Source organism: Sinohyriopsis cumingii, chromosome 19, assembly GCF_028554795.1.
Source record: "Sinohyriopsis cumingii isolate HCF-2022 chromosome 19, ASM2855479v2, whole genome shotgun sequence".
NCBI classification, from domain to species: Eukaryota; Metazoa; Mollusca; class Bivalvia; order Unionida; family Unionidae; genus Sinohyriopsis; species Sinohyriopsis cumingii.
This window is the reverse complement of record NC_142979.1, coordinates 15,963,988-15,991,795: the sequence shown is the minus strand read 5'-3', so window position 1 is coordinate 15,991,795 and position 27,808 is coordinate 15,963,988. Positions and strand designations below refer to the sequence as shown.

The following is a 27,808-nucleotide window of genomic DNA, read 5'->3' as shown; positions in this document are numbered from 1 at the left end:
AACAGCCTCTGTGGTATCATCCTGTATGTCTGAGCAGCACAAGTTTCACTGGAGACCAAACATCATCATCATAAGAAGTCTTCTGCTGAAAACCCAATATAATTTTCTGCTTGGGACTAGTATCAATAACAGGATTTTCAAGATGGCTGAAATAATGGCCAAATTGGCTTTCAAGTCAGCACCATTTTATTTAAAATCAACAAGTCATAATAAGTCGTCTTTTAGTGAAAACCTAATATTGATATGATGATCCGTTCAAGGGGAGTGACTAAGACTTCCATGATGGACACTGTGGCAGCCATATTGCCTGTTTGAGCAGCATGATTTTCATTTATGACCAATTCTTGGATTATTTTTGGATTTAATTCGCAATACCGTAAGTTCTTTTTTTCTAATGTTTCACTTTGTATTCTAGGGAAATAAATTATTTGATAAATTTTACAAAGCTTGTTGTCTTCATTCTTTTCTGTTACTTATTTTAAAAGCATAGAATTGTAACAGGTACTTCACTAAATATGTTTATAACTGGGATCTGATAGAAACTGTTTCATTGCAAGAAAGCTTTTCTTTTCTGTTCTTATAATTTTAGAGGCATCAACTAAAAATGCTACATTTTCATTACCGTAAGTAGCTAATGAGTTGTCTATTCCTGAAGGATTTCCATGCATGATTTTCTCTGCCTGGTGTGCCAATTTGTTGATAATCTCCAGATGTGAAGCACTCCACTGACCAATAAATACTTTGTCCCCATCTGTATAACAAGGGTGGTCTATCACACCATGAACAGTCAAAAGAGCAGCAGAAAGACAGACAGACAAACTTGCTGATGAGCCTAATCCAGCACCAACTGGAAGTTGTGATATCAACTTAAAATCCAGAGGAGACAACTCCCTGAAAAAAAATTACGATCACAAACTGACACAAAAATAGCCTAAAATATTGAAACTGAACAGTTTTACATGCAAACATAGTGACTGTAATTTATTAAGGGCACTTTCAGTAGCAAAAATCAATTCATGGTGTTTGTGAAACAGATATTAATTGAACTTGATGTGTTATGTATGTTGGCACCTCTCCTGCTTGAAGACAATCTGCTCCTTGATCAGAGGCCGCAATGCCCAAAATCAAAGAGCATAATTTTACCATTTTGTTACTCTCAAGAAAAGCTGCCCCTTTTATGTGACCATCTTTTCACTGCATGGCATAATATAAAAATGACTACTTCATATGAATTTAATTTTTGGATATTAAACAATCCCAATACATAAATAGTCATATCAAGTGAAAATAATACAGTACCCCTCCTTGCTTTGTATAGCTGTGTAGAGGTAGAGAAAGGCAAGGATGGCCAGGTTCTTGGGGTCGGTTGTGTCTTTCTTTTGTTGAGTAAACTCTTGGAGTGAAGAAAGCAGCTCATCTGATGGTGGTAGTGGCTCTAATGGATCACCTGAATAGTGAAACTTTATTGTACAAGCTTTGAGAATGGACTCTAAATGTGAAGAGTGTCAGTAGGAGCTTATCTGTGAAATGGAGGAAATAGGACAACAATACAACTTTGCTAGCCAAAGTTTCTTTGGAGCTAATCACCTCCATACAAATACTTGGCATACAATGACAGTCAGCCATACTGTATTATTCTCAATAACCTTGCCAAGAAAGCAAAAGCCTTTAGAGTGGATTTATCTACTAATTTGATTGGTCAAAGTGAGTAACTCTAAATAACTTTATGATACAGGTATAATTTTAATGGTCAAAGTGAACCACTCTAAATAGCTTTATGATATAGTTTGATGACCAAAGTCACATGACCAAACTACATAGTGTAATGACTAAAGTCAACTGACCAAACTACATAATTTAGTGACTAAAGTCATAGCCAAAATACAGTTTGATGACCAATTCACATGGCCAAAAGCTCATGATCAAAGTCACATGATCAAAATACATAGTTGATGACCAAAGTCATGTGGCCAAAATGCATAACGTAATTATCAAATAAAGTCATATGGCCAAAATATATAGATCATGACCAAAACACATACTTTATTGACCAAAGTCATATGCAAAAATACATAGCTCAATGACCAAAGTTATATGGCCAAAATAAATAGCTGATGACCAAAGTCATACAGACAAAATATATAGCTTAATTACCAAATAAAGCCATATTGATGAAATACATAGTTTAATGACCAAAGTGATATGGCGAAAATACATGGTTTAATGACCAAAGTGATATGGCTAAAATACATGGTTTAATGACCAAAGTCATAAGGCCAAAGTCATATGGCCAAATTACATAGTTTATGACCAAAGTGATATGGCCAAAATATATGGTTTAATGACCAAAGTCATAATGCCAAAGTCATATGGCCAAATTACATAGCTTAATGACCAAAGTGATATGGCCAAAATACATAGCTTAATGACCAAAGTGATATGGCCAAAATACATAGTTTAATGACCAAAGTGATATGGCCAAAATACATAGTTTAATGACCAAAGTGATATGGCCAAAATACATGGTTTAATGACCAAAGTCATTTGCCAAAGTGATATGGCCAAAATACATAGTTTAATGACCAAAGTGATATGGCCAAAATACATAGTTTAATGACCAAAGTGATATGGCCAAAATACATAGCTTAATGAACAAAGTGATATGGCCAAATACACAGCTTAATGACCAAAATGATATGACCAAAATACATAGTTTAATGACCAAAGTGATATGACCAAAACACATAGTTTAATGACCAAAGTGATATGGCCAAAATACATAGCTTAATGACCAAAGTGATATGGCCAAAATACATAGTTTAATGACCAAAGTGATATGACCAAAATATATAGTTTAATGGCCAAAGTGATATGGCCAAAATACATGGTTTAATGACCAAAGTCATTTGCCAAAGTGATATGGCCAAAATACATAGCTTAATGACCAAAGTGATATGGCCAAAATATATAGCTTAATGACCAAAGTGATATGGCCAAAATACATAGTTTAATGACCAAAGTGATATGACCAAAATACATAGTTTAATGACCAAAGTGATATGGCCAAAATACATGGTTTAATGACCAAAGTGATATGGCCAAAATACATAGCTTAATGACCAAAGTGATATGACCAAAATACATAGTTTAATGACCAAAGTGATATGGCCAAAATACATGGTTTAATGACCAAAGTCGTTTGCCAAAGTGATATGGCCAAAATACATAGTTTAATGACCAAAGTGATATGGCCAAAATACATAGTTTAATGACCAAAGTGATATGGCCAAAATACATGGTTTAATGACCAAAGTCATTTGCCAAAGTGATATGGCCAAAATACATGGTTTAATGACCAAAGTGATATGGCCAAAATACATAGTTTAATGACCAAAGTGATATGGCCAAAATACATGGTTTAATTACCAAAGTGATATGGCCAAAATACATGGTTTAATGACCAAAGTCATATGGCCAAAATACATGGTTTAATGACCAAAGTGATATGGCTAAAATACATGGTTTAATGACCAAAGTGTAAATATGAACCTTAAGATGACTGTAACTAACATGCTAACTTTCTGACACTGATTTGGGAAAGAACAATTACCCAAGGAATCTAATAATAATTCTGTCTTTCCAAATAATACTAACTCATCTATATAATATACATAGAAATATCTGACTAAACACTTGCAAACTTTTTCAAGTTAGTACAAGTGAGAATTCACCAAAAATGGAATCTTAAACTGGTTGTTTTATATCAATGCTAGAATTCTTATTTCTTCCACGAACACATATGAAAACTGACGAGTCACATAAATTTTCTACAAATTCTGATGATGGTTAAAATCTACATTTTTTACATCCTGACAAATGAAGTAAATAAACTGATTTGGCCAAAAAATCTGGTTAACTGTTGATTAATCATCTTTGCTGGAACTGTGTTATGGTTATGTCTTGGTTTGTTTGGTGCTTTTTACTGTTGACTAATCTTCTTTGCTGGAACTGTGTTTGGTTATGGCTTGGTTTGTTTGGTGCTTTTTGGCACAGCAACACAAGAAGGTTATTTAGTGCTGAGGCAATCAGAGTAAACTGCCTTGCCCAAGGACACGCCATGGTAGCTGTCCTAGGCTGGTCTAATCCCAGGATTCTAACCTGCACCCTTTTGGTCTTGAATCCAGCTTGCTAATCGCTGAGCCACTTCAGCTCCAAGCTGCATTACAGAATTTCTAACACAGTATCTGGATGAGTTTGTTGGGCAACCAGAATTTGCAATTTGTTGTTTGGTGAACAACCATTTTTTGGGGAGGGAGGGTTGTAACATTTTCTACCCCTGCTCTTACATTTAGGAATGCTTAATTTCTTTAGGTCTTGTAAGTTCCAGGATGCTGTAAGATTGACATCTGGAAAATGTACACTAACTTTATCATCATTTCTCTTCTCTACACAAAGATAGCTTCTTAGGTCGAGGCTGGCAGCAACAGCAGGCTGTGAAAGAACATAAAAATTATATTTAATATTTTGAAGGAAATTTTTTTTGCTACCATTATCCTTATTTGGCAGAGTCTCGTGTTCATATTTTCAAACTACATACTACATGTCAAATTATTATTATTATTGTTATTATTATTATCATGCTGATGCTTCCTGGTTATTATCAGTACTATTATTATTATTATTGTCAACGCTCACCAAGTATTTACAAGTCAAAACCAACTAGCAAAGACCCAGATCTGCTGTTGCATATGGTGCTGGCAGATCAGGTTCTATAGTTTCTTTGGAAGTACTCAGTGTCACCAACAACAAAGACCCTAATCTGCTGGTGCATTATGTAACAGCAGATCAAGAGCTATGCTGTTTGCAGCTGGACTTAACTCACATGCAAGTATATAAAGTAATCATTCTTCAGCATCATTCTCTCACTTAGAACTATGCCAAAATTGTATAAATTGTGTGTGTGATATGGATTTTTAACATAGCTTTAACAATTTTTCAGTCATATCACTACAATGTCTGCAGCGTAACAGTTTATAGTAATGTCTAGCACTGGGGCATCATGCCACAGGCATGTAGCATGATGTCCCACCCAGTCACATTATCCTGACACCCCAGGCCGACCAGTCCTAACACTAACCTCTCAATGCTGAGTGCCAAGCGAGACAGCTATTAGTACCATTTTTGTAAGTCTTTGGTAGGACTCGGCCAGGGATCGAACCCACAACCTCCCGCATCCAAGGTGGATGCTCTAACCACTAGGCCACCAGAGCAATCGGTATAAATATTCTCACTTAGAACTATGCCAAAATGGTATAAATACTCAAAGAACTATGCCAAAATGATATAAATACTCTCACTTAGAACTATGCCAAATTGACATAAATACTTTTACTAAGAACAATGCTAAAATGGTATAAATACTCTAAGAACTATGCTAAAATGATGTAAATACTATAAAACATCTGTGATGCTGACCATTTTCAGGAGGGTTATCATTGCAGTTTAAGGGTAAAAGTTATAATTCAAGTGATATTATTAGGACATATTTATCAGTTATTAACTTTATTCCTGATCCAAACAGTTGAAGCTTTAATAAAAAAATGTCCTATATGGAAACATGTAATACCTCTTTGTAGACAACAGCATGTTCGCCATGGAGAATAACCTTTCCTGGGGCTGAGATGATAATTCTCTTCCATTCTGAATCCATCTAAAAGTTATCTAAACAAAAGACAAACAAACAAAAACCCAATCAACCTGGAATAAGCTTCACTTTTCAATATGAAAACAATACTAACTACTGCTGCTGCCGATTTTGTAACTGGAGCACATTTCAGAATTCTCAATGCCCACAACTAATCAAAAGTCTGATACCAGGTGCCTATGTTGAAAATAAGTAAATATGGTAATGGGCATGTACAGTGGTCCTTCACTATATAATCCGTGCCAATAGTATAGGCAACTATTGCCTAGCTATCAATGCCAAGAATAATGGCAACTATTGCCTAGCTATCCATGCCAAAAGTAATGGCTACTATTGCCTAGCTATTCATGCCAAGAATAACAGCAACTATTGCTTAGCTATCCATGCCAAGGGTAATGGCAACTATTTGTCTTGCTCTCCTTGCCAAGACTAATGGCACCTATTGCCTACCTAATCATGCCAAGAGTGATGGCAATTATTGCCTAGCTATCCATACCAAGAGTAATGGCAACTATTGCCTAGCTACCAATGCCAAGAGTAATGGAAACTATTGCCAATGCCGAGAGTAATGGCAACTATTTGTCTATCTCTCCTTGCCAAGAGTAATGTCAACTATTTGTCTAGCTCTCACTGCCAAGGCTAATAGAAACTACTGCCTACCTAATCATGCCAAGAGTAATGGCAATTATTGCCTAGCTATCCATACCAAGAGTAATGCCCATTACTGCCAAGCTATTCATGCCAAGAGTAATGGCAACTATTGCCTAGCTATCCATGCCAAGAGTAATGGCAACTATTGCCTAGCTATCCATGCCAATAATAAGAGCAAATATTGCCTAGCTACCCATGCCAAAATGGCAACTATTGCCTAGCTATCAATGTCAAGAGTAATGACAACTATTTCCTCACTATTCATGCCAAGAATAACATCAACTATTGCCTAGCTATCCATGCCAAGAGTAATGTCAACTATTGCCTTGCTATCCATGTCAAGAGTAATGGCATGTATTCATGCCAAGAATAACAGCAAATATTGCCTAGCTATCCATGCCAAGAGTAATGGCAACTATTTCCTAGCTATCCATGCCAAAAGTAATGGCAACTATTTCCTAGCTATCCATGCCAAGAGTAAAGGCAACTATTGCCTAGCCATCCATGCCAAGAGTAATGGCAACTATTGCCTAGCTATCCATGCCAAGAGTAATGGCAACTATTGCCTAGCTATCCATGCCAAGAGTAATGGCAACTATTGCCTAGCATCCATGCCAAAAGTAATGGCAATTATTGCCTTGCTATTCATGCCAAGAAGAACAGCAATTATTGCCTAGCTATCCATGCCAAGAGTAATGGCGACTATTGCCTTGCTATCCAGGCCAAGAGTAATGGCAACTATTGCCTAGCTATCCATGCTAAGAGTAATGGCAATTACTGCCTAGTTACCCATGGCAAGACTAATGCAATTACTGCCTTGCTACCCATGCCAAGAGTAATTTCAACTAATGCCTAGCTACCCATGCCAAGAGTAATGGCAACTATTGCCTAGCTATCCATGTCAAGAATATTGGTAATGATTGTGATGGATGGATGGATGGATGGATGCATGTATGTATGTATATTTTGATGGATGGATTGAGTGAAAATGGTCAAACAGAAATCAGAAAAGCCAACACTAGAGATTTCATCAAACACAAAACAAAGTGATATTGGTGGTTTTATATTCTCCATGCCATGATAAAAGTGAAAACAGCATGGTTAAGAATGTATGTACATGTATGTGATTGAGATTCCAACAGTTTAATGGAATTAAATGGAAATCTTTTTTTTAACTACCTAGTAATTTAGCCATAAAAACAGCATGGCTATGTATATTAGTAGGGTGGCCACTGATGAAAGTGAAGAATACCTAACACTACTTTGCACACATGCAAAAATGATCACATATAACTGTGGACTGACCAGCTGAAAATAAGACTGTCTGGTATAAAACCAGACGAATGGCCACCATAAATATTAGAACTAAGTCTGGCAATAAAAGCACTAATGCTGCAAGATTTGGTCATTTTCTCTGATAAACTCTCATCATGACTGCAAATAATTTCATCTGTTTACCAATTTCATCTGTTTACCAATACATGATCAATTCTTTCATATATATAAATATATATATATATATATATATATATATATATATATATATATATATATATATATATATATATATATATGTATATGTATGTATGTATGCAATATTTATACTATACATGTATATTCAGATTCATGCATGACGAGGTAAAATATACATATAAATATTCAGAAAGTGTCTATTTGTATGGCGAGTGTGGACCAATGTTTGGAAAGACTATTCACACAGCTGCTGAGTGCTTACAATAGGAAAAACTATCCACAAAATGACCAGTCAATGTATTAGGGACAAGTAAAAAAGTATTTTGTTGTAACTCAGTGAAAAATATGCATTTCAACTGGAGTCTCACATCTGGATTATAGAAATTATGATATGAAGTGCAAACAATTAGAGCTGAATAGTCTTAGAATTAGTTTTTCCCAAAGAGAACAAAATCTGATAATTCAATTTTTACTTTAAGAGGTCAGAATTTAGTTTTCAATTGACAGCCATGATATAATCAAAGAAATCATATCTTCTAATATCAATTAGTCCAGTGAAAACATGTAGACTTGTTATGCAAAAGATGCAACATCAAATCCGCTTTACACTTTCTGTGCATGTTTTAGTTTTTAATTTTAAGCATATGATTTGTTATCTTGAATTAAGAAAGAATTATGCGACTCCGATTTACTCTTAATTCAAGATAGCAAATTACTGTGCAAATGTTCCCAACAGATGACATTATGTAATAAGCGACTTTCACACTCTTATAACACTTTAGCTGGCCAAAAATTAAAAGGAAAGTTTGTTTGCTCCGGGTGAATAACAGAAAATGTCAATCGAATGGGTGACCTACAATATTCACTCAATATTTATTCAAAAATTATATTTCTACCGGAGGTAGTACATCTGTTCGGATATTTTTAAAGAACAATGACTTGTAAATACGAAAAAAATTAAAAAGGTGATCAGTTGCAAAAACAAACATATTTTGCAGATCAGGCTGTACCAATAGCTTTACTTAAATTATATACACAGCGGCAGTGCGATTAGCCTTGGCCTTAGATCAACAAGTTGATCTCCGCCTATTTGGACGACATGGCTGGAGGCCGGTGGCGGATATTCATCCTGTCCGGCAACCCAAATATTTATGTCATAAAAGAATTATTTTCATCAAAAATGGCATAAAAATTAAATTAATCGCTGAAGTAGGTCGAAATTTTTTTATGTAATTATTATATTGTTTGTTTAATTTTAACAAATGTACTATATATACCAAACTAATGAGCTCACTTATTTTCGGATAAAAAGAAAACCTTTACCACAACACCGTCAATAATAGCTCTTCACGGAAAAGGTGTTCAAATACTTTTTTTTTTCTTCCCGAAAATAACAGATGGGAATAGACAGAGTTGATACGGAAAAACTTTTTGTTTAGTTCATTTTATTGATCGACAGTAATGTTGAAGGCAATACTTAAAGTAGGAATTTTCCACGGTAGAAAACTTGCCTTCCCAACCGCTAACATATCAACGTGAGTTTTCAATACTCTGATTAGACGCCTCCCCTGAAATTTGTGTTTTATAAACATACCGGGATGATTATTGATAAACTTTTTATATCAGATATCAGTATGAAGCCAGTATCTCCTGTGGCTTTCTTTGTTTAAAAGATAGTATTCAATTTTTTTTGTTAATTCTAATAACAGGAAATATGATTCCAGTGAGCAGCAAAAAGAACACATTTTCTCCATTTGAATCTGTTCTCTGAAATTTTATTAAATAAAGCAACTGATTCTTATATCCAGTTTAAGCAGTTAACATGATAACCAGTGTGTGTGTGTGTGTGAGAGAGAGAGAGTTTAGTCCTACATGTAAGACCTCGACGCTGATATTTATATTTTGGGCGTCAGGGCACTAAAACAAAAATATGTGCTATGTCTTACATTGCAGGACTAGAGAAAGTTCTGTGATTTGTCATTGAAGAATGCAGTTGGATTTACTATTTTACGAATGATTCAAGTCGTGTGAAAATTGGAATAAAAAGTCAGTGAGAAATAATGGATTATATTTTGGATTAATTGTCACAACCTGAATATTAATTATTCTGGAATATTTATTAATTTGGACATGCGACTGCAAGTTATTTGAGATATATTACTATGATATTAGATTAAGGAGAATTTAATATTCCTGTATTATCACTTACTGTTGTTATTATTAATATTTGTAAATCTGAAATTGTGTTAACATTTTCTTTTTCTTTTATGATAATGTTAGTTAGACAGTGAATAGTAAAATTAAATTACACCTTTTCTTTTCTATTTGTCCCAATATTTTAATAACCCCTTAAATCTCTTCCAATCTTGACTTGACCTTCATTACAACCAAAATGCTATAATGGTACCTACAATAAACATAACAGAGCTGATGTATATTTAAAGCAAAAGTGTTATCAGTAAAAAATAAACTAAGTATATACATGTATTAATGATATTGAATGCATCTAAAACATGAAACAAGTAAATAGTCCTTGCAAATGAAAATATTTATCCATCATTAGTGGAATCATTGTTGCTTAATTAGGGCATTACCAAGGCAAAGTTGGTATGCACAAGCCACATGTGGTTTACACTAATTCATGTTGTTTTTTATGTTATAACAAAAGTATTATTGATTCACTTTACTTCAAATGTTTTTTTTTCATGATTAGTAACTTGCATGATTGGAGCTTCTCACATTCAGTAACTTCAGTGTTATTTCCTTTGTTCCTTTTACATAGAAAAAAGTCATAGCGTATATCAGTTAATTACATGATCACTTATGTATGGATGTGAGGTTTTGCACAATGATATGTTACTGCACAGTATTCATAGATATTTAATATAAAAAGTATAGATTTGATACTTGTGTATTATTTATTTTTATTAGTTTACATGATAGTAGTAATTAGTATTACATGATAGTAGTAATTAGTAATGGATCAGGCATTAGTCCATTTTGACCCTAAATGGCAACTGTGTGTTCTTGGAAGACAAACTAAGCCCAAAAACTCAACATGTCGCTATTTTTCACTGTATAATATTCTGGGAATTTTTCTGGGGTTATTTTGGAATTTTGGAGTCGGTTACTAGAAATACCAAAATATGATCAAAAACTGAAATACACATATAGTTACATGTTTTAGGTGTATATGTTGGTACTCACCCTGTTATTATGATTTGTAATTGTTTTTAATAATAAGAAGAAAACAAACTTTGATTTAAGAATATCTTTTACTATGCAAGGGACCACCCACATTTAAGGAATAATTTGTTCCGTCTACTTATAATATGAATGTCATAGTTCCACAAAGATTTCAAGATATAGTTCTTACTGTTAGATATTTTAATCTTCATTGAGAACACATTCTTTCTCCCTACTTCATCAAAACTGAATACTTTATACAAACATGTTGGAGGTGCTGTTCCATCTTGGAAGGCCCAATAGAAAATGAAGACTATTATTATAACCAATAACTAGTTTTCTTTTCATACATTCTCTAAAATTTGTCCACAGAGGAGCACAATACATTGTGCAGCAATAAGATTTGAACAATCTAATTTTGATATTCAATGAACATTTCCTGAATTTATGTAGAAGCATGTTTGTTCAAGTACACAAAAATCTATTATTGCATCATATCTTAATAATCAGATGAATTGAATTTTAGAATATGACCTAAATACGTATAACTGTTAACATATGTAAGAGCATGGCTGTTAAGATGTACAGGGGGTGGAGAGGGTAATTTGAACAAAATTGACTGAAAGACTATGCATGCCGATTTTTGTGTATTATGGATGATATCATTCTCTAATGCGTATTGTTCACATATCTTTAATAATTTCCTTAAACCGCAATAGAAGGACTTATCAATGACATATCATCAGCAAAACTGAAATTATTAAGAAATGACACATTTGGTAGCAGATGTAACCCCATACGACACTGACCCAGTTAACGATTTAACTCATCTAGGTATATATTGAATAACAAAAAGGAAAGAACACCTCCCTGCCTCACCCCATTGGTCACATGGAAAGAGCTGGATATTAAACTTCCCCAGCACGCATGATACGACTGTTCGCCATACCAGTTAACTAAAGTATGAACTAGTATGCAGATAGGTATTTTAATATCAAGCAACTTTTAAAATGTCCAATGATTGACCCTATAAAATGCTTTAGTAGCATCTAAAAAGCATGCAGACACTGGGCTGCTATGTTCTACATAATAGCTTGACAGTTTCTTTGAAGGCATGGAGGCATAAATCTGTTGAATGTCAATGCCTTTTGAAACCAACCAATTATTGGAGATTGTGGCTTCACATCTTTGTAGTATGATGCATTCAAATATTTTTGAAATAATTGTTGTAAGAGCTATAGGTTTGTAGATTTTTTTGTCCATCCAGTTACCAATTTTTCTTTTCAGTAGTAGTATTATTGTAACTTTTGTGAAATAATCTGGAACAACGTTATGTAGAAATGTACAATTAAATAAAATTATCAGAAGGACGTGATGTCTAGTATCTGAAAGTGAAAAATGTTCTACATATGAAAAAAATGTCATCCTGGACATTTACATGTGTCCTTGTTTTTGTCTTGTTATTGCATATTGGATCTCGTTTTAGTCTTGTTATTGCACATTGGATCTCGTTTTGTCTTGTTATTGCACATTGGATCTCGTTTTTGTCTTGTTATTGCACATTGGATCTCGTTTTTGTCTTGTTATTGCACATTGGATCTCGTTTTTGTCTTGTTATTGCACATTGGATCTCGTTTTAGTCTTGTTATTGCACATTGGATCTCGTTTTTGTCTTGTTATTGCACATTGGATCTCGTTTTTGTCTTGTTATTGCACATTGGATCTCATTTTTGTCTTGTTATTGCACATTGAGTCTCGTTTTTGTCTTGTTTCTGCACATTGGATCTCAGTTTTGTCTTGTTATTGTACATTGGATCTCGTTTTGTCTTGTTATTGCACATTGGATCTCATTTTTGTCTTGTTACTGCACTTTGAATCTCAGATAGTGTGATTACTTCAATACCAGCTGAAGGGGTATTCAGTGCTGAAAGAACACACTTCTTATTCAGTTAGATTTTAACACTATTTAGTAAGTTTTCACAATGATTTTTCCACATGTTGCATTTTGACATGGTGCCCATCAGTGCAAATTGGTAGCCTATTGGACGTTGTCATATTATTTTGTTTACCTTGCTTGCAGAATTCATGTTGGTCAAAATTTTATCTCAGCAGTATTTGTGTAAAATTATGTTTGTTTTATGGCACCATTTAGTATTGGGACCAACTATTATTCCGGTGAAACTTATTTTATTCATTATGTTTAGTTTTAATCCTTGGCAATTGCATATTGCATTCTCATGCATTGAACCATGGTCATGCAATAGTGGACTCCCAACCCTGATGTCACATGTATTTGATTTTTGAGCAGTTATGGAAATATCCAAATTATAATGGTACCAAATACTAATCTAAGGGCTATTATAATAGGACCAAACGCTATTCCTAGGGCTATTATAATGGTACCAAACACCCTTCTAAGGGCTATTATAATGGTACCAAACACTCTTCTAAGGGCTATTTTAATGGTACCAAACACTCTTCTAAGAGCTATTATAATGGTACCAATCACTCTTCTAAGGGCTATTATAATGGTACCAAACACTCTTCTAAGGGCTATTTTAATGGCACCAAACACCCTTGTAAGGGCTATTATAATGGTACCAAACACCCTTCTAAGGGCTATTAAAATGATACCAAACACTCTTCTAAGGGCTATTATAACGGTACCAAACACCCACGTAAGTGCTATTATAACGGTACCAAACACCCTTGTAAGGGCTATTAAAATGGTAACAAACACCCTTCTAAGGGCTGTTATAATGGTACCAAACAACCTTGTAAGGGCTATTAAAATAGTAACAAACACTCTTCTAAGGGCTATTATAATGGCACCAAACACCCTTGTAAGGGCTATTATAATGGTACCAAACACCCTTGTAAGGGCTATTAAAATAGTAACAAACACCCTTGTAAGGGCTATTATAATGGCACCAAACACCCTTGTAAGGGCTATTATAATGGTACCAAACACCCTTGTAAGGGCTATTATAATGGTACCAAACACCTTTGTAAGGGCCATTATAATGGTACCAAACACCTTGTAAGGGCTATTATAATGGTACCAAATACCCTTCTAAGAGCTATTATAATGGTACCACACACCCTTGTAAGGGCTATTTTAATGATACCAAACACCCTTCTAAGAGCTATTATAATGGTACCAAACACCCTTGTAAGGGCTATTATAATGGCACCAAACACCCTTGTAAGGGCTATTTTAATGGTACCAAAATAATGGTACCAAACACCCTTGTAAGGGCTATTTTAATGGTACCAAACACCCTTCTAAGGGCTATTTTAATGGTACCAAACACCCATCTATGAGCAATTATAATGGTACCAAACACCCTTGTAATTGCTATTATAATGGTACCAAACACCCTTCTAAGAGCTATTATAATGGTACCAAACACCCTTCTAAGAGCTATTATAATGGTACCAAACACCATTGTAAGGGCTATTTTAATGGTAACAAACACCCTTGTAATGGCTATTATAATGGTACCAAACACTCTTCTATGGGCTATTATAATGGTACCAAACACTCTTCAATGGGCTATTATAATGGTACCAAACACTCTTCTATGGGCTTTTATAATGGTACCAAACACTCTTCAATTGCCTATTATAATGGTACCAAACACTCTTCTAAGGGCTATTTTAATGATACCAAACACCCTTCTAAGGGCTATTAAAATGGTACCAAACACTCTTCTAAGGGCTATTATAATGGTATCAAACATTCTTCTAAGGGCTATCATAATGGTACCAAACACTTTTCCTAGGGCTATTAAAATGGTACCAAACACTCTTTTAAGGGCTATTTTAATGGTACCAAACACTCTTCTAAGGGATAATATAATGGTACCAAACACCCTTGTAAGGGCTATTAAAATGATATCAAACACCCTTCTAAGGGCTATTATAATGGTACCAAACACCCTTGTAAGGGCTGTTAAAATGGTATCAAACACTTGTAAGGGCTATTATAATGTTACCAAACACTCTTCTATGGGATCTTTTAATAGTACCAAACACCCTTCTAAGGGCTATTATAATGGTACCAAACACTCTTCTAAGGGCTATTTTAATGGTACCAAACACCCTTGTAAGGGCTATTATAATGGTACCAAACACTCTTCTAAGGGCTATTTTAATGGTACCAAACACCCTTCTAAGGGCTATTTTAATGGTACCAAACACCCTTCTTAGGGCTATTATAATGGTACCAAACACTCTTCTATGGGCTATTATAATGGTACCAAACACTCTTCTATCGGCTATTATAATGGTACTAAACACTCTTCTAAGGGCTATTTTAATGGTACCAAACGTTCTTCTAAGGGCTATTATAATGGTACCAAACACTCTTCTAAGGGCTATTATAATGGTACCAAACATTCTTCTAAGGGCTATTATAATGTTACCAAACACTTTTCCTAGGGCTATTAAAATGGTACCAAACACTCTTCTAAGGGCTATTTTAATGGTACCAAACACCCTTCTAAGGACTATTAAAATGGTACCAAACACTCTTCTAAGGGATAATATAATGGTACCAAACACCCTTGTAAGGGCTATAAAAATGATATCAAACACCCTTGTAAGGGCTATTATAATGGTACCAAACACCCTTCTAAGGGCTATTTTAATGGTACTGAACACCCTTCTAAGGGCTATTTTAATGGTACCAAACACCCTTCTAAGGGCTATTTTAATGGTACCAAACACCCTTCTAAGAGCTATTAAAATGGCTCTTATAAATCTTTTTTAGGAACATATTATGCAGTGGAATGCTTGCTCTGAAATAAATTTGTGCTGCTGACTGACCTGGTTGTTAAGTTTAGATTGGCATTCTGCAACCTTCTGTGTCACAATCCCAAAAGATTCTCTACTTTGTTTTAACATACTTAATCTTTTTTTAATTTTTTTTTAGCTTGATTAGCCATTCATTTTTGTTCCCACTTCACTGTCTCCTCTTTCACTCTTTCTTTTTTTCACAAATCTACTCAGGTGCCAAAAAACTCCTACAATGGGTACAACAGTATATAGCGATGGCGATTGATAGAGTTGCATTAACATTTATAATATGGGTACAGCAGTATAAAGCAATGGCAGTTGATAGAGATGCATTAACATTTATAATACAAAAGGATATACCATAAGAGACGGTAATGTAAATCACGCAATTTTCACCTGTTTAAAATGTTTACAGATTTAGCAAGACAATCAAATTTGCAAAAGTTTTATCAGATTTTATAAACATTTTTATAAATTTCATATGCACAATGTAAGAGAGCTACATTTGAAAAGAGTGTCATTGAGCTAATGGCAACATTTTGTTTTTGTCACAAGTATGCAAATATTACTGAATTCATGAACGTTCATTGTTGCCTAAATGTTATGATTTATACCGTCTCAAATCTCCTTATTTCAAAACTTATTATTTATCTTTTTTTCAGGTCCATATGTAGAATGTCTTTTCCAAAGATATACACCAAAACAGGAGATAAAGGTATAAATATTATAAACTAAAAAAACTGAAACAAGAAATTATGATTTCAAAGACAAGCATACGACACTTTAAAAAAAGTTACTCAATTTACCTGCTTTTGAGGACTTTTAATGGAATGGTACATTGGTAGAAAAAAAACTATGGCATCTCATTCATTACATATCTTGTTGTTTGTCACATAACACAGGGACTATACTATCTCTATTAAAATTAAATACAGTTTATGCGATGGTAGATAAAATAACAGTTACTGAGGATTCATTTATTTCAAAGTGCATCTTTTGTGTGTATATGTGTTGTGTTTTTAAAATAATAATGTGGTACTTTATGGATCAGGAGAACTAGTTTTTCTTAATGTATTGATCTTTTTAATTGGGTCTTAATTTGTGATTTGTAGCAGTCACAAAACCAGGAGAACCGGTACATTAAGCATTATAGAGAATTAGCAATAATATTGGACTTTTGCATTTTAGAGAAAGCAGCTTTTTCATACTTCTAAAATATATGGGTTTATTGGGTGAATCAGTAAGGCTTATATTAGGAAAAAGAATTGAGAACGTAATATCTTATATATCCTTTTCTTTCAAGGAACATCTGCAACATTTACTGGAGAGAGACGAGTAAAAGATGATAACATTTTTGAGGCTCTGGGTACAACAGATGAATTGTCATCAGCCATTGGGTTTGTTATTAAGGTTTTGCATTTCTGTTTCTCTGACACCTTTGTATGTATGGCCATAAAACTTAATGAGTGTGTTCATTTTGGAAGGTTTTACTCACCATAGACAAATGTAGGTCATAGTGACTGACTTTTCATGCACCTGTGGTTATGTTAAGTTTTTCATCTAGCTTTGTTCCTTAGTTACAGTTGTGCATAAGATCATGAAAATTGGTAGGCATATTTTTCTGAGGAATATTGATTACCTCACTGACCTGCTGTTATGGTCATAGTGATCTAGTTTCATTGTTGTAGTGACTAAGCGGGTTTTTTGGATTATGCCATAGCAATGCCAGTGAGACATAGCAATCTGCCAAATTCTTGTTTAACCTTTCAGATTTCAAATTACACAGCCATACCTACCTTTACGTATTACACAATCACCTGTTTTAAACAGATGGTTTCAAGGTCCCTAAATTAAACTAAATTATTAAAGAAACAAAATATTCCTAAGCATTCACTTTTCTCAATAGACCATTTTTTTCACTTCACAGAGGTGGCTGCTTATGATAGTGGTGGTTTTAATACAGTTGCAGATTGAGTTTCATTGGTAGAACAATTTTAAAAATCAATGACTGCCTCTGGGCAACCATAGTAAGGTGTATCACTTTAGATGAAGCCTTTTTATTTTTAAGAATTCATGATCTGTATTTATGGCAAGTGAAATGTTAATGATTTTTGACCTTTTTGTATTCACATGTTTGTGTGTATGTGTGACTCCTCAGATCTTTGTGAGAAGAGAAAACCTCAAGCTGAAATCTCCACAGAACACTTAAGAGTTATTTCTTCATTATGTTGTGATTTGATATTGAAATTGCATTGGAATAAAAGAAGTCATTATGTTGTGATTTGATATTGAAATTGCATTGGAATAAAAGAAGTCATTATGTTGTGATTTGATATTGAAATTGCACTGGAATAAAAGTAGTCATTATGTTGTGATTTGATATTGAAATTGCGTTGGAATAAAAGAAGTCATTATGTTGTGATTTGATATTGAAATTGCATTGGAATAAAAGAAGTCATTCAGCAATAAACTCGTCTCTGGTCCTTTGTATTTAAAAGTCCAACAGGTGTCTCCATATTTACTTTCAGTATTGTAATATAACAAGTGTACAGGTTCAGGTTTTGTTTACCAGTTAAATGATTATCAGTCCTATTAATGGAAAATATGTTGAATTGTAATATAACAAGTGTACAGGTTCAGGTTTTTGTATACCAGTTAAATGATTATCAGTCCTATTAATGGAAAATATGTTACAGTCTACACAATCATTAATTTTTTAGCTCTTTGCTGTAATGATAATCAACAGGAATAATACAAGCTTGTCTTTATTGCATTCATCACATGGTCTAGTTTGTTCCTAAATGAAAATGGTGCTGCTTAGGCATCGAGTATGGCCACCACAATAGCCGTCTTGAAAATGTGTGGTCATATCAACGTTGAGTTCTCAACAAAAGGCTTCTTTTGATATCTTGTTGGACGTAAATGAAAATGGTGCAAATCTGACATCCAGTATGACCACCATGGGTGCTGTCTGGAAAATCTTGTTATTGCTACTCCTTCTCATTGTAAAGTCATATTGTTATGGGCTTTTTACCAAAAGACTTAGACTGCTCTGGTGGCCTAGTGGTTAGAGCATCTGCCTAGGATGTGGCAGGTTGCGAGTTTGAACCCCAGCCAAGTTATAACAAAGACTTATAAAAATGATACTAACAGGTGCTTCGTTAGACGCTCAGCATTAAGAGGTCAGTGTTAGGGTTGGTCGGCCTGGTGCCATGATAATGTGACTGGGTGTGATACAATGCTACATGTCTGCAGCATGATGCCCCAGTGGTAGAAATCACTATAAACTGACACAATGCAGACATTATAGCAGTATGACTGAAAAATTGTTAAAGCTATGTTAAAAATCCAAATCACACACACACACACACACACCAACAGACTTCGTATGATATCTACTTGGATCTAAATAATAGTGGTATCTGACTGTAAATTTAGCTGTCATGGTGGCCATTTTGAAAATCTTGTTTTCCTCCAAGATGGATGGTCATATTCACATGGGATTTTCACCTAAAGATTTCTCATGGTATTTAGTTCATCCCGTATCAAAATGGTGCTGATCTGACATCTAATATTGCCACCATGGTGGCCATCTTGAAATTTTGTGTTTGCTACTTCTACTGAGTGGATGGTCATATTCACATGGGCTCTTCACCAAAAGTCTTATCATGGTGTCTAGTTGGTCCTAAATAAAATTGGTGTTGATCTTAGATCCAATAAGGCTGCCACAGCAGCTAATTTGAAGATCATGCTATTCCTCGAAAATATCAGAGATGGTCGAACACTCAGCAGTTAAAAAGAACAAATGATTTAATTTTTAATACCTGGAAATTCTTTTCAGACAGTAGAACATCAGACCCTTTGAGGGACTCTGCAGTTTTTGTGAATGCAGGACATATAATGAGATACTGTGAAGTACCTATATTGTCAGACCCATATTATTTTGTTTAACCCATGTTGTCAGAAGCTTGGTATAGCTATGACTGGTGTCCATGTATGTCTTTATGTTTTTACATCAATCTGTCCATCCATCAGTCCACACTCTGATAGATTATAGTGGTGCTTATCTAGCATTCAGTATGATCACAATGACAACCAGCTTAAAGGAGACTAGAAATCAAAATTTTCCTTTTACATATGTAATTCTCTACAGATTTTAATCCGACTGTCATGTTTATAAATTAAATATCGTAAGTGGGTAGTGATTTTATTGCATGGAAGATACCACGATTCCGTAAATTGGCGAGTTTTTCCGAGTTTTGATGAGACGACAGATCACGTGGTACCGTGACGCAATACTAGCCAGTCCTCGAATACAAACCTGCAGTCTGATATAATAGTTTATGTACTGTACTGGTCAGTGCTAAAAGAAATTTTTTAGGTACAGGCCCCGGGCTGGTGACTTAAATAAACTCAAGCCCTGACTGAAATTCCACAAGCCCGGACAGTTCATACCTGTCAACTCTCAAGCTGGGAGAAAAACCTCCCGATTTTGGGGGTATTTCCTCATCTACATCCCGATCTTGTAATATTTCTAAATTTTTCACAGCGAAGTCCCGATTATTACATTATGTCTGTCAATTTTCACTTTTCCCAGGATTTAAAATATTCAACGTTATGTCTGTAACAGCGCCAACTTTTAGTCTAGGCCTAGCATTTGCGTATCCTTGAGCTGCCATTTTTTCAGAATCCCTCTCGTAACAGTCCTTTGAGAAATGTAACGAGCACATAGTGCTGTATGGTGTTGCTTTGAAATTGACTCGTTTGTAATAATGTATCCATTCTTTCATTATGCCTTTATCTTTCGGAAAAGAAAAAAAAACGTTGTCCACAGGCTTTTCTTAATGTTCTATTACACCCGTAAGCAACGCAAAATGGTATTGTCTTTTACTCTGGCAACTCCAACTTGGGCTGCTGGAGTCGCTACTATGTTGTCACATCCCGAAAGTAACCGAATAGGCGCGGAAATTTTGCATACGAGGTCACGGAAATTCAGCTCCTAGAAGATAGGCATTTAATATTGGCATTACAGTCACAGATGATACTTCAGAATAAGGTTTTCTGCTATAGTACTTTTATTATTATTCTGTATTTCCATTGTTTTCTGGTCTCCTTTAAACTACTTGCTAAAGCTATTCCTCCGAGATGGCTGCCCATATCAGCATGGGGATTTGACTAAAAGACTTCTCATGGTGTCTAGTTTGTTCTAAATGAAAATGGTTCAGAACTGATATTTAATATGGCCATCATGGCAGCCATCTTGAAAATATTATTGCTATTCCTCCTAAATGGATAGTCATACCAAACTGAGGTTTTTACCATAAAATATTTATGAAATATGTTTGGCTGTAAATTAAAATGGTGCTTATCTGACCTCCTTGATGTCCATAATGGAAGCTATATTGAAAGTCATGTTTCCGCTACTCCTCATGAATGGACTGCCACATTGACATGTGGTTGTTACCAAAACTTTTACAATGATACATAGTTGATTGTAAGTAAAACTGGTGCCAATTATACATAAAATATGGCTGCCACAATGGCCATTATGAAAATCTTGTTATTTGCTATTCCACCTGAATGGATAATCACATGGACTCATTGTTTGTGCCAAAATGCTTTTGATGATATCTAGTTGGTCCTCGATAAAAATCATGCCAATCTTACATTCAGTATGGTACCAATCTTACATTCAGTATGGTGCCAATCTTACATTCAGTATGGTGCCACAACAGCCGATTTTGAAGCTCTTATCATTCAAGAATATCAGAGATGGTTTCGCTTTGCAGCAGTTAAAAAGATGAAATGGTCTTGTCTTGGATTCCTGGAAATTCTTTTAAGGCCAGTAGAGTATTAGTCCCATGAAGGGACTCTTTGTTATTTTCCACAATCTCCTGGCCAACATATTTTTCTATGCATTCATTTTATTTGTGAAGCATTTAAACAGGTAAAATGCATGTTTATGATAATAAGATCACTATTCATGTCTTCAAAGCATTGACTAAAATATCTCCATTCCAATATGTTCAATTTGGCACAGTGTAATTTACATTAGAGCATCATGGTGTCACAAATGTCTTCAAAAGATGTAATGTTGCACATTTTGGCAATGGAATATTGCACAGCTTCCCTTTGTATTTCAGTGTGGCAATGGAATATTGCACATCTTCCCTTTGTATTTCAATGTGGCAATGGAATATTGCACAGCTTCCCTTTGTATTTCAATGTGGCAATGGAATATTGCACAGCTTCCCTTTGTATTTCAATGTGGCAATGGAATATTACACAGCTTCCCTTTGTATTTCAATGTGGCAATGGAATATTACACAGCTTCCCTTTGTATTTCAGTGTAGCAATGGAATATTGCACATCTTCCCTTAGTATTTCAGTGTGGCAGTGGAAAATTGCACATTATTCTGATCACAATACAAATACTTTCTCAGTCACATCCTTTACCTCAAACAATGAATATCAGCAACACTAACATTAAATTCACACAGTCAGTACGAAACCTAGGTGTCACTCTGGACAGTTCTCTCACATTGCACCAACATGTCATGAACATAAACAAGGCTGCATATCTTGAGCTTAGACGCATCAAAATTTGTTCTCCATTCTATGTTTCACTTACGAACTCTAGTCCAACATACCTATCTGACCTCATCCATGTGCACACACCAGCAAGATACTTGCACTCCTCTTCTGACAATCGTATACTCATTATTCCCACTACGAAAACGAAGTCATATGGACAACGTTCTTTTGCATACTAGGGCCCAGTGATGTGGAATGAATTGCCAACTGAACTTAGACACAAAGACACAGTGATCTCATTCAAGAGTGCTCTTAAATCTCACTTATTGTGACTGCAAGAACAAACTTAAAGACCTAATAATGTTTCCAACCTTAAATATTTTCAGCATGTTTTTTATGTTTTCTAATTTCATGATGTTGGTTTTTTGTAATACTATCATTATATATGTTTTTTTATGTTATAGGTGTTGTCTAAAGTTGTAAACGCTTAGAGCTTCTTAAGATTATAAAGTCCTCATATTATTATTATTATTATCTTCCCTTTGTATTTCAGTGTGGCAATGGAATATTGCACAGATGCTGGGCATACTTTCGTTCATCAACTTGAAACTGTAAGTATTTTATTTTAGTATGTTATACGTTTTCTTTTGCTTTTCATAGCTCAAATTAGCTGATTTTTGGTTTGGAGAGATTTCAATCCTTCCATGCTTGTGGCATAATGTGAATTATGTTTTACCAAATATTGCTTGTAATTCAGATAGTTATGGCCCCTGAACCTCGATTTCTTCAGTTATTCTACATTAGTGTATGCATCAGTGTTGTCCACAATTTCTAGATGATGCTGGAGATGTGACCTACAAAATTTTCAAGTTATGGCTGGAAGTCTAACCTCAGTAAAGGCAGCCCATCTGCTCTGTACTTATTGAGAAAAAAATCCAAATCATATTTTAAATTGTTCCTTGTTAATAGATCCATTGATAATCTTATCCAAACAGGACTTATTTGGCTACCACTGCTTATAAAGTTAATATAAGTTTTTAGTTTATGAATCTCCATTTTAGTGGAGACTTAAGTCCTCGACATATTCTTTCTGATTCAGTGTAGGAGTATTAATAATAAATGTCACATTTTCTGGCTGTCTTCTTAAAGTTTGAAAACTATGAAGGGTTGTTAAATAAAAAATGTATACATTTTTTTCTTGCTCATTTATCAGCACAAATGCATTATGTCACATTTGTGTTCATGTGATAAAGCCATGTAGAAAATGTGTAGTGGACTCAGATCAGTGTCATGGTTTAACTCTTACATCATGTGACTCCTGCATCTTTTGTATTAGTATTTACTAGAATATAAGCATGTGCTTACCTTGTGAATGTACCACTCTGGTGGCCTAGTGGTTGGAGTGTCCGCCTCAGATGCGGGAGGTCGTGGGTTCAATCCACTGCCAAGTCATACCAAAGACTTACAAAAATGGTACTAACAGCTTCCTCACTTGGCACTCAACACTAAGAGGTTAGTGTTGGGACTGGTCGGCCTGGTGTCAGGATAATGTTACTGGGTGGGACATCATGCTACATGTCTGTGACATGATGGCCCAGTGCTAGGCATGACTATAAACTGCCACACTGCAGACATCATAGCGATATGACTGAAAAATTGTTAAAACTACATTAAAAATCAAAAATCACATTACCTTGTGAACATAACCTTTACTGCTCCATCTCATGGCATAAAGACTTTTGGAATATTCTTAATTTCTGATGCTACTATTTTATAAAGGATACATACAGTGGAACCCCGCTACAACGCGATGATCGGGGTCCATAAAATCGGATCGCGTTAAAAGCGGGGTCGCGTTAATGCGAGGTTTTACAATATTTAACTTTTTTTCCGAGAACATATACGTGTATACATGTGCAATGATCAAAAGTCGGCTTATCATCAGATGAATATTAACTGGAATGCATTAATTAAGATATATTCAAAATAATCGATGGCTAATATATTTATAGGTTATTACTGTGCATTAAAAACATTTACTAATTTTTATTTGTTTGAACGATAATACAGATTGACCGATAATACCAGACTATCGCTATATCATGAAAAGTGTATCAACACCGTATGCTACCGTGCCGTCGTGGCATGCAGTTCATCCATAATGGATGTAATTTCATTGAAAATCGTACAGATTTAAAATATTCAATAATTTTGTAATAGTCTGAATTCGTCGTGTAAAATATAGGATGAACAAAATATTGAAACCATTTACTTGCCGTCTGATATCGTACGGTCATTGCATGCAGCTATTCCCGGGTCTACATACGGTGTCTGTATTGGATATTATTTACTTTCAACTGTTTGTTGTTTGATCACACCGCCAAGCACAGCACACATGTTGGCGGCTTTCGTCCTTTGATGTTTATTAAATTGTGCGACTCTTGTATCAACCACAGCTTTGTCTGCTGCTTGGCTGTGATTGCAGTTAAATAAGAAGCCCATGTCGGCTATTGTTTGAGCAACGACTGTATACAGATTTCATGGAAGACAATCACAAAGACGATTTACTGGCTTTACTCATGGATCCGTAATAAGTAACACTTCCGATAATGTTTACTTCGGCTTAACAATTCAAAAACCTAATGAAACCAGTTTTCTCTTCTAGAGTAGAATATGGAGCTTCACCACAACCTGTTCAAATTGATAAATTTCAGAAGCCAAGCGTTGTACACACTATTTCTCGTACGTTATATATATCGTATTATTTTAGAATTCATACACGATCACTTCTCCAAAATCACTTAAAGAACCTGGATAAATTGTTAAGTTCCGATCGTTTATTATTAAAAGTCATACGCGAATTCTTCCACCAAATTATAATAAACGTTTTACACACTATTTCTCGTACGTTAAACAAATATTTTCACAGTCCGATAAAAATACACGTAAATGAATTTAAATTTCAGGAACCATGCCACGATCATATTATTTTAAAAGTCACAACTAATCTCATGCCCAAAATGAAGTTAATTTCTTGTTTTGTTTTTTTTACTTTTCTCCAAATTTTTTTTTTTCATGTGTGAATGAATGTACGAAATTTCGGGAGCCATGCTACGACCGCGTTATATCCGAATTCGCGTTATGGCGGGGCGCATTATAGCGGGGTTCCACTGTACTTATTCCTAATAAAAATTTAGTTGATAATTTTAAAAATTATTTCTGGAAGAGCAGCACTTGTGGAATCACAGGGATGATTTCAGCAATAAAAATATGTTGCTGCCACCTATGAAATTGCAAAGTGAGCACGTTTGGGCATTTTTATATTGCAAAATGAGGAAAACAGGTTTTCTAGAACAAGTCCTTAATATGAGACGGGATCTGCAGCTAGCAAGTCCCTAATATGAGACTAGGGATCCAAGTTACCGTAACAATTCCTGCAAGCAACAGTTTCTAATTTTTGATTGGGATATTTCAAAATAAAAATTCTGGGTCCACCAACAGAAATTGATGATGCCAGGCAGTCCTAATTAATAAAACAGAATCATCCCTGGATTAGGAAAGAATAAAAAAAATATCATTCTGATTAATTCTTACTTGTTTTTTGTCTTAACCCTTTACCTCATAGAGCATAGTTACAAAGTGCAGTGCGCTATAAATAGAACACCTGTTACCTATTCGACTCCATATGCATTGGAAAGCCTGTTAACTGTTAAGCAATGTAGTGTATGTTACGTTTAACAGCAATTTTAACATTTTATGTTTTTGGTACAATCATGTGTGGAAAAATTTAAGAGTAAAGTCTGATTTTTATAGCTGTGTAATTTTTTTTCATGGAAGAATTTTTTATGTGCTTTAAAATCTTGAGAGAACTCGTTCACTGTCATGTCAGTGAGGCCGCGTTACCATCCATAGCTGCCATTTCTCATACTCGAAATTTACAAGTTTTTTGTCTGCATCTACATCACTAAGTCATCTGAATTTGATAATTTATAAAAACTAATCGCTGCCTACATCAATATCAGAGCCTTTACCTAAGTTATTGAATCTTTCATAGTTGTGATTCTAATCGTGAAAACTTCATAAGTACTGAATGAAATCTGCGACCTCCATTTTGGAGAGTGGAGATTACGACCCAGTTACTTGAAATAGCAGATATCAACCAGAGCATAAACAGTGACCACGTGATCTGACGTAATTGTCATTTGCAGAAATGAATGTAGTATCTAATAGGGTGGTTTACCCCAACAGTGGCACTACGAAAACTGGCTTAAAATGGCTGATGTTTACAGCAGGCGTCAAAAGGCGCTTCCATGTGAAAGGAGTAGAGGCGTCAAAAGGCATTTCCATGCGAATGGAGTAGAGGCATCCAAAGACGCTTGCATGAGGTAAAGGGTTAAGATCATTGATTCATCATATTAATTTTGGCTGATGATTGCTAGTGTGTCTATAAATAGCATCTACTGCTAACAGCATAATGCATCTTATATGCTCACTTATAATTTGGGTCCAACTGCAAACTGCACAGATCCAGATCTGCCATCGCATAATGCACTGGCTGATCTGGTTCTATCGATTTGTTGGGAGTAATCTGTAGAACAAACAACAAAGAACCTGCTGTTTACAGTTGGACCTGACTTACAAGTATATGTGGTACAAGTAAAATTGAGTTAATGCTGTTTATTCTCCTCCTTCTTTCAAGCTAAAAATGTTGGCACAGTATTTCATATAAGGTACTATGGTATTTGTTATGGGTATATACAGCACTGCTTGCATTCATTATTCATTGATACAGTACTCTATTTATATTGTTGTAAAAAAACATTTTTCTAGGTTCAGTGTGTCCTGCAAGATGTTGGGTCTGCCATAGCCACGCCAAGCACTTCAGCTAGAGAAGCACATCGTAGTAAGTCTTTCCCACAGTCATGCTATTTTATAAAAAGCAGTTTTTCATTTTCACTTTTGTTATCATCTAACGTAAATGTATTCCTCCTTGTCTGTCAAAATTTGTTCTTAGCTGTCATATATGTTTTGTTGTCTGTCAAGATCTGTTCATAGCTGTCTTAGTAGTATTGTTGTCCATCAATATCTGTGCCATAGATTTTCGATCAGTATTGTTGTCTGTCAAAATCTGTCCTATCTGCCCTGCTAGTGTTGTTAAATGAAGAAAAATCCAAATTTCAAGACTTTTGTTTGTTAATACTTATATTTAACCTGCAAGATTTCTTAGCTCCTTCAGTAACTTTTGATGAAATTTCTCTTTCAGCTTTTGTGAAGGATTGCTTAATACTAGCTCCACAGAGATGAAATTTCACAGGCATTATTATTATGTTTTGCACATCCTTAGCAAAGTTTTTAAAAAATATGCCTCTTTTCTGACTTTGAATTTACTTATAAGACACCATGGAACTGTTTCAGACTTGTGTTGATTATCATTATTTTCAATCTTATAATTTAAAATGC

General features: G+C 34.8%; 2 protein-coding genes across 7 annotated transcripts in view; one reads left to right on the top strand and one right to left on the bottom strand.

Moving 5' to 3' along the window:
* LOC149775182 (mevalonate kinase-like) overlaps positions 1–9,152 on the bottom strand; it is a 32,311-nt gene extending 23,159 nt beyond the window's left edge. The window contains exons 1-5 of one of the 6 annotated variants that reach the window (XM_089944424.1): positions 9,123–9,152; positions 5,627–5,721; positions 4,347–4,491; positions 1,300–1,447; positions 623–891 (exon numbers count right to left, since the gene is read on the bottom strand). In XM_089944424.1, coding sequence (XP_089800550.1) covers positions 623–891; positions 1,300–1,447; positions 4,347–4,491; positions 5,627–5,710 — 646 coding nt within the window. In that variant the 5' untranslated portion in view covers positions 5,711–5,721; positions 9,123–9,152. Of the gene's footprint in view, positions 1–622; positions 892–1,299; positions 1,448–4,346; positions 4,492–5,626; positions 5,722–8,815; positions 8,955–9,105 lie in introns of those variants that run through there. The other 5 variants (XM_089944425.1, XM_089944421.1, XM_089944422.1 and 2 more) reach the window with 5 other exon arrangements.
* Positions 9,153–9,177: 25 nt separating this feature from the next.
* Positions 9,178–27,808, top strand: part of LOC149775181 (corrinoid adenosyltransferase MMAB-like) — a 39,888-nt gene continuing 21,257 nt past the window's right edge. Inside the window, exons 1-5 of the mRNA XM_089944428.1 lie at positions 9,178–9,363; positions 16,477–16,529; positions 17,118–17,211; positions 22,902–22,959; positions 27,179–27,251. Coding sequence (XP_089800554.1) covers positions 9,290–9,363; positions 16,477–16,529; positions 17,118–17,211; positions 22,902–22,959; positions 27,179–27,251 — 352 coding nt within the window. The 5' untranslated portion in view covers positions 9,178–9,289. The remainder of the gene's footprint in view (positions 9,364–16,476; positions 16,530–17,117; positions 17,212–22,901; positions 22,960–27,178; positions 27,252–27,808) is intronic.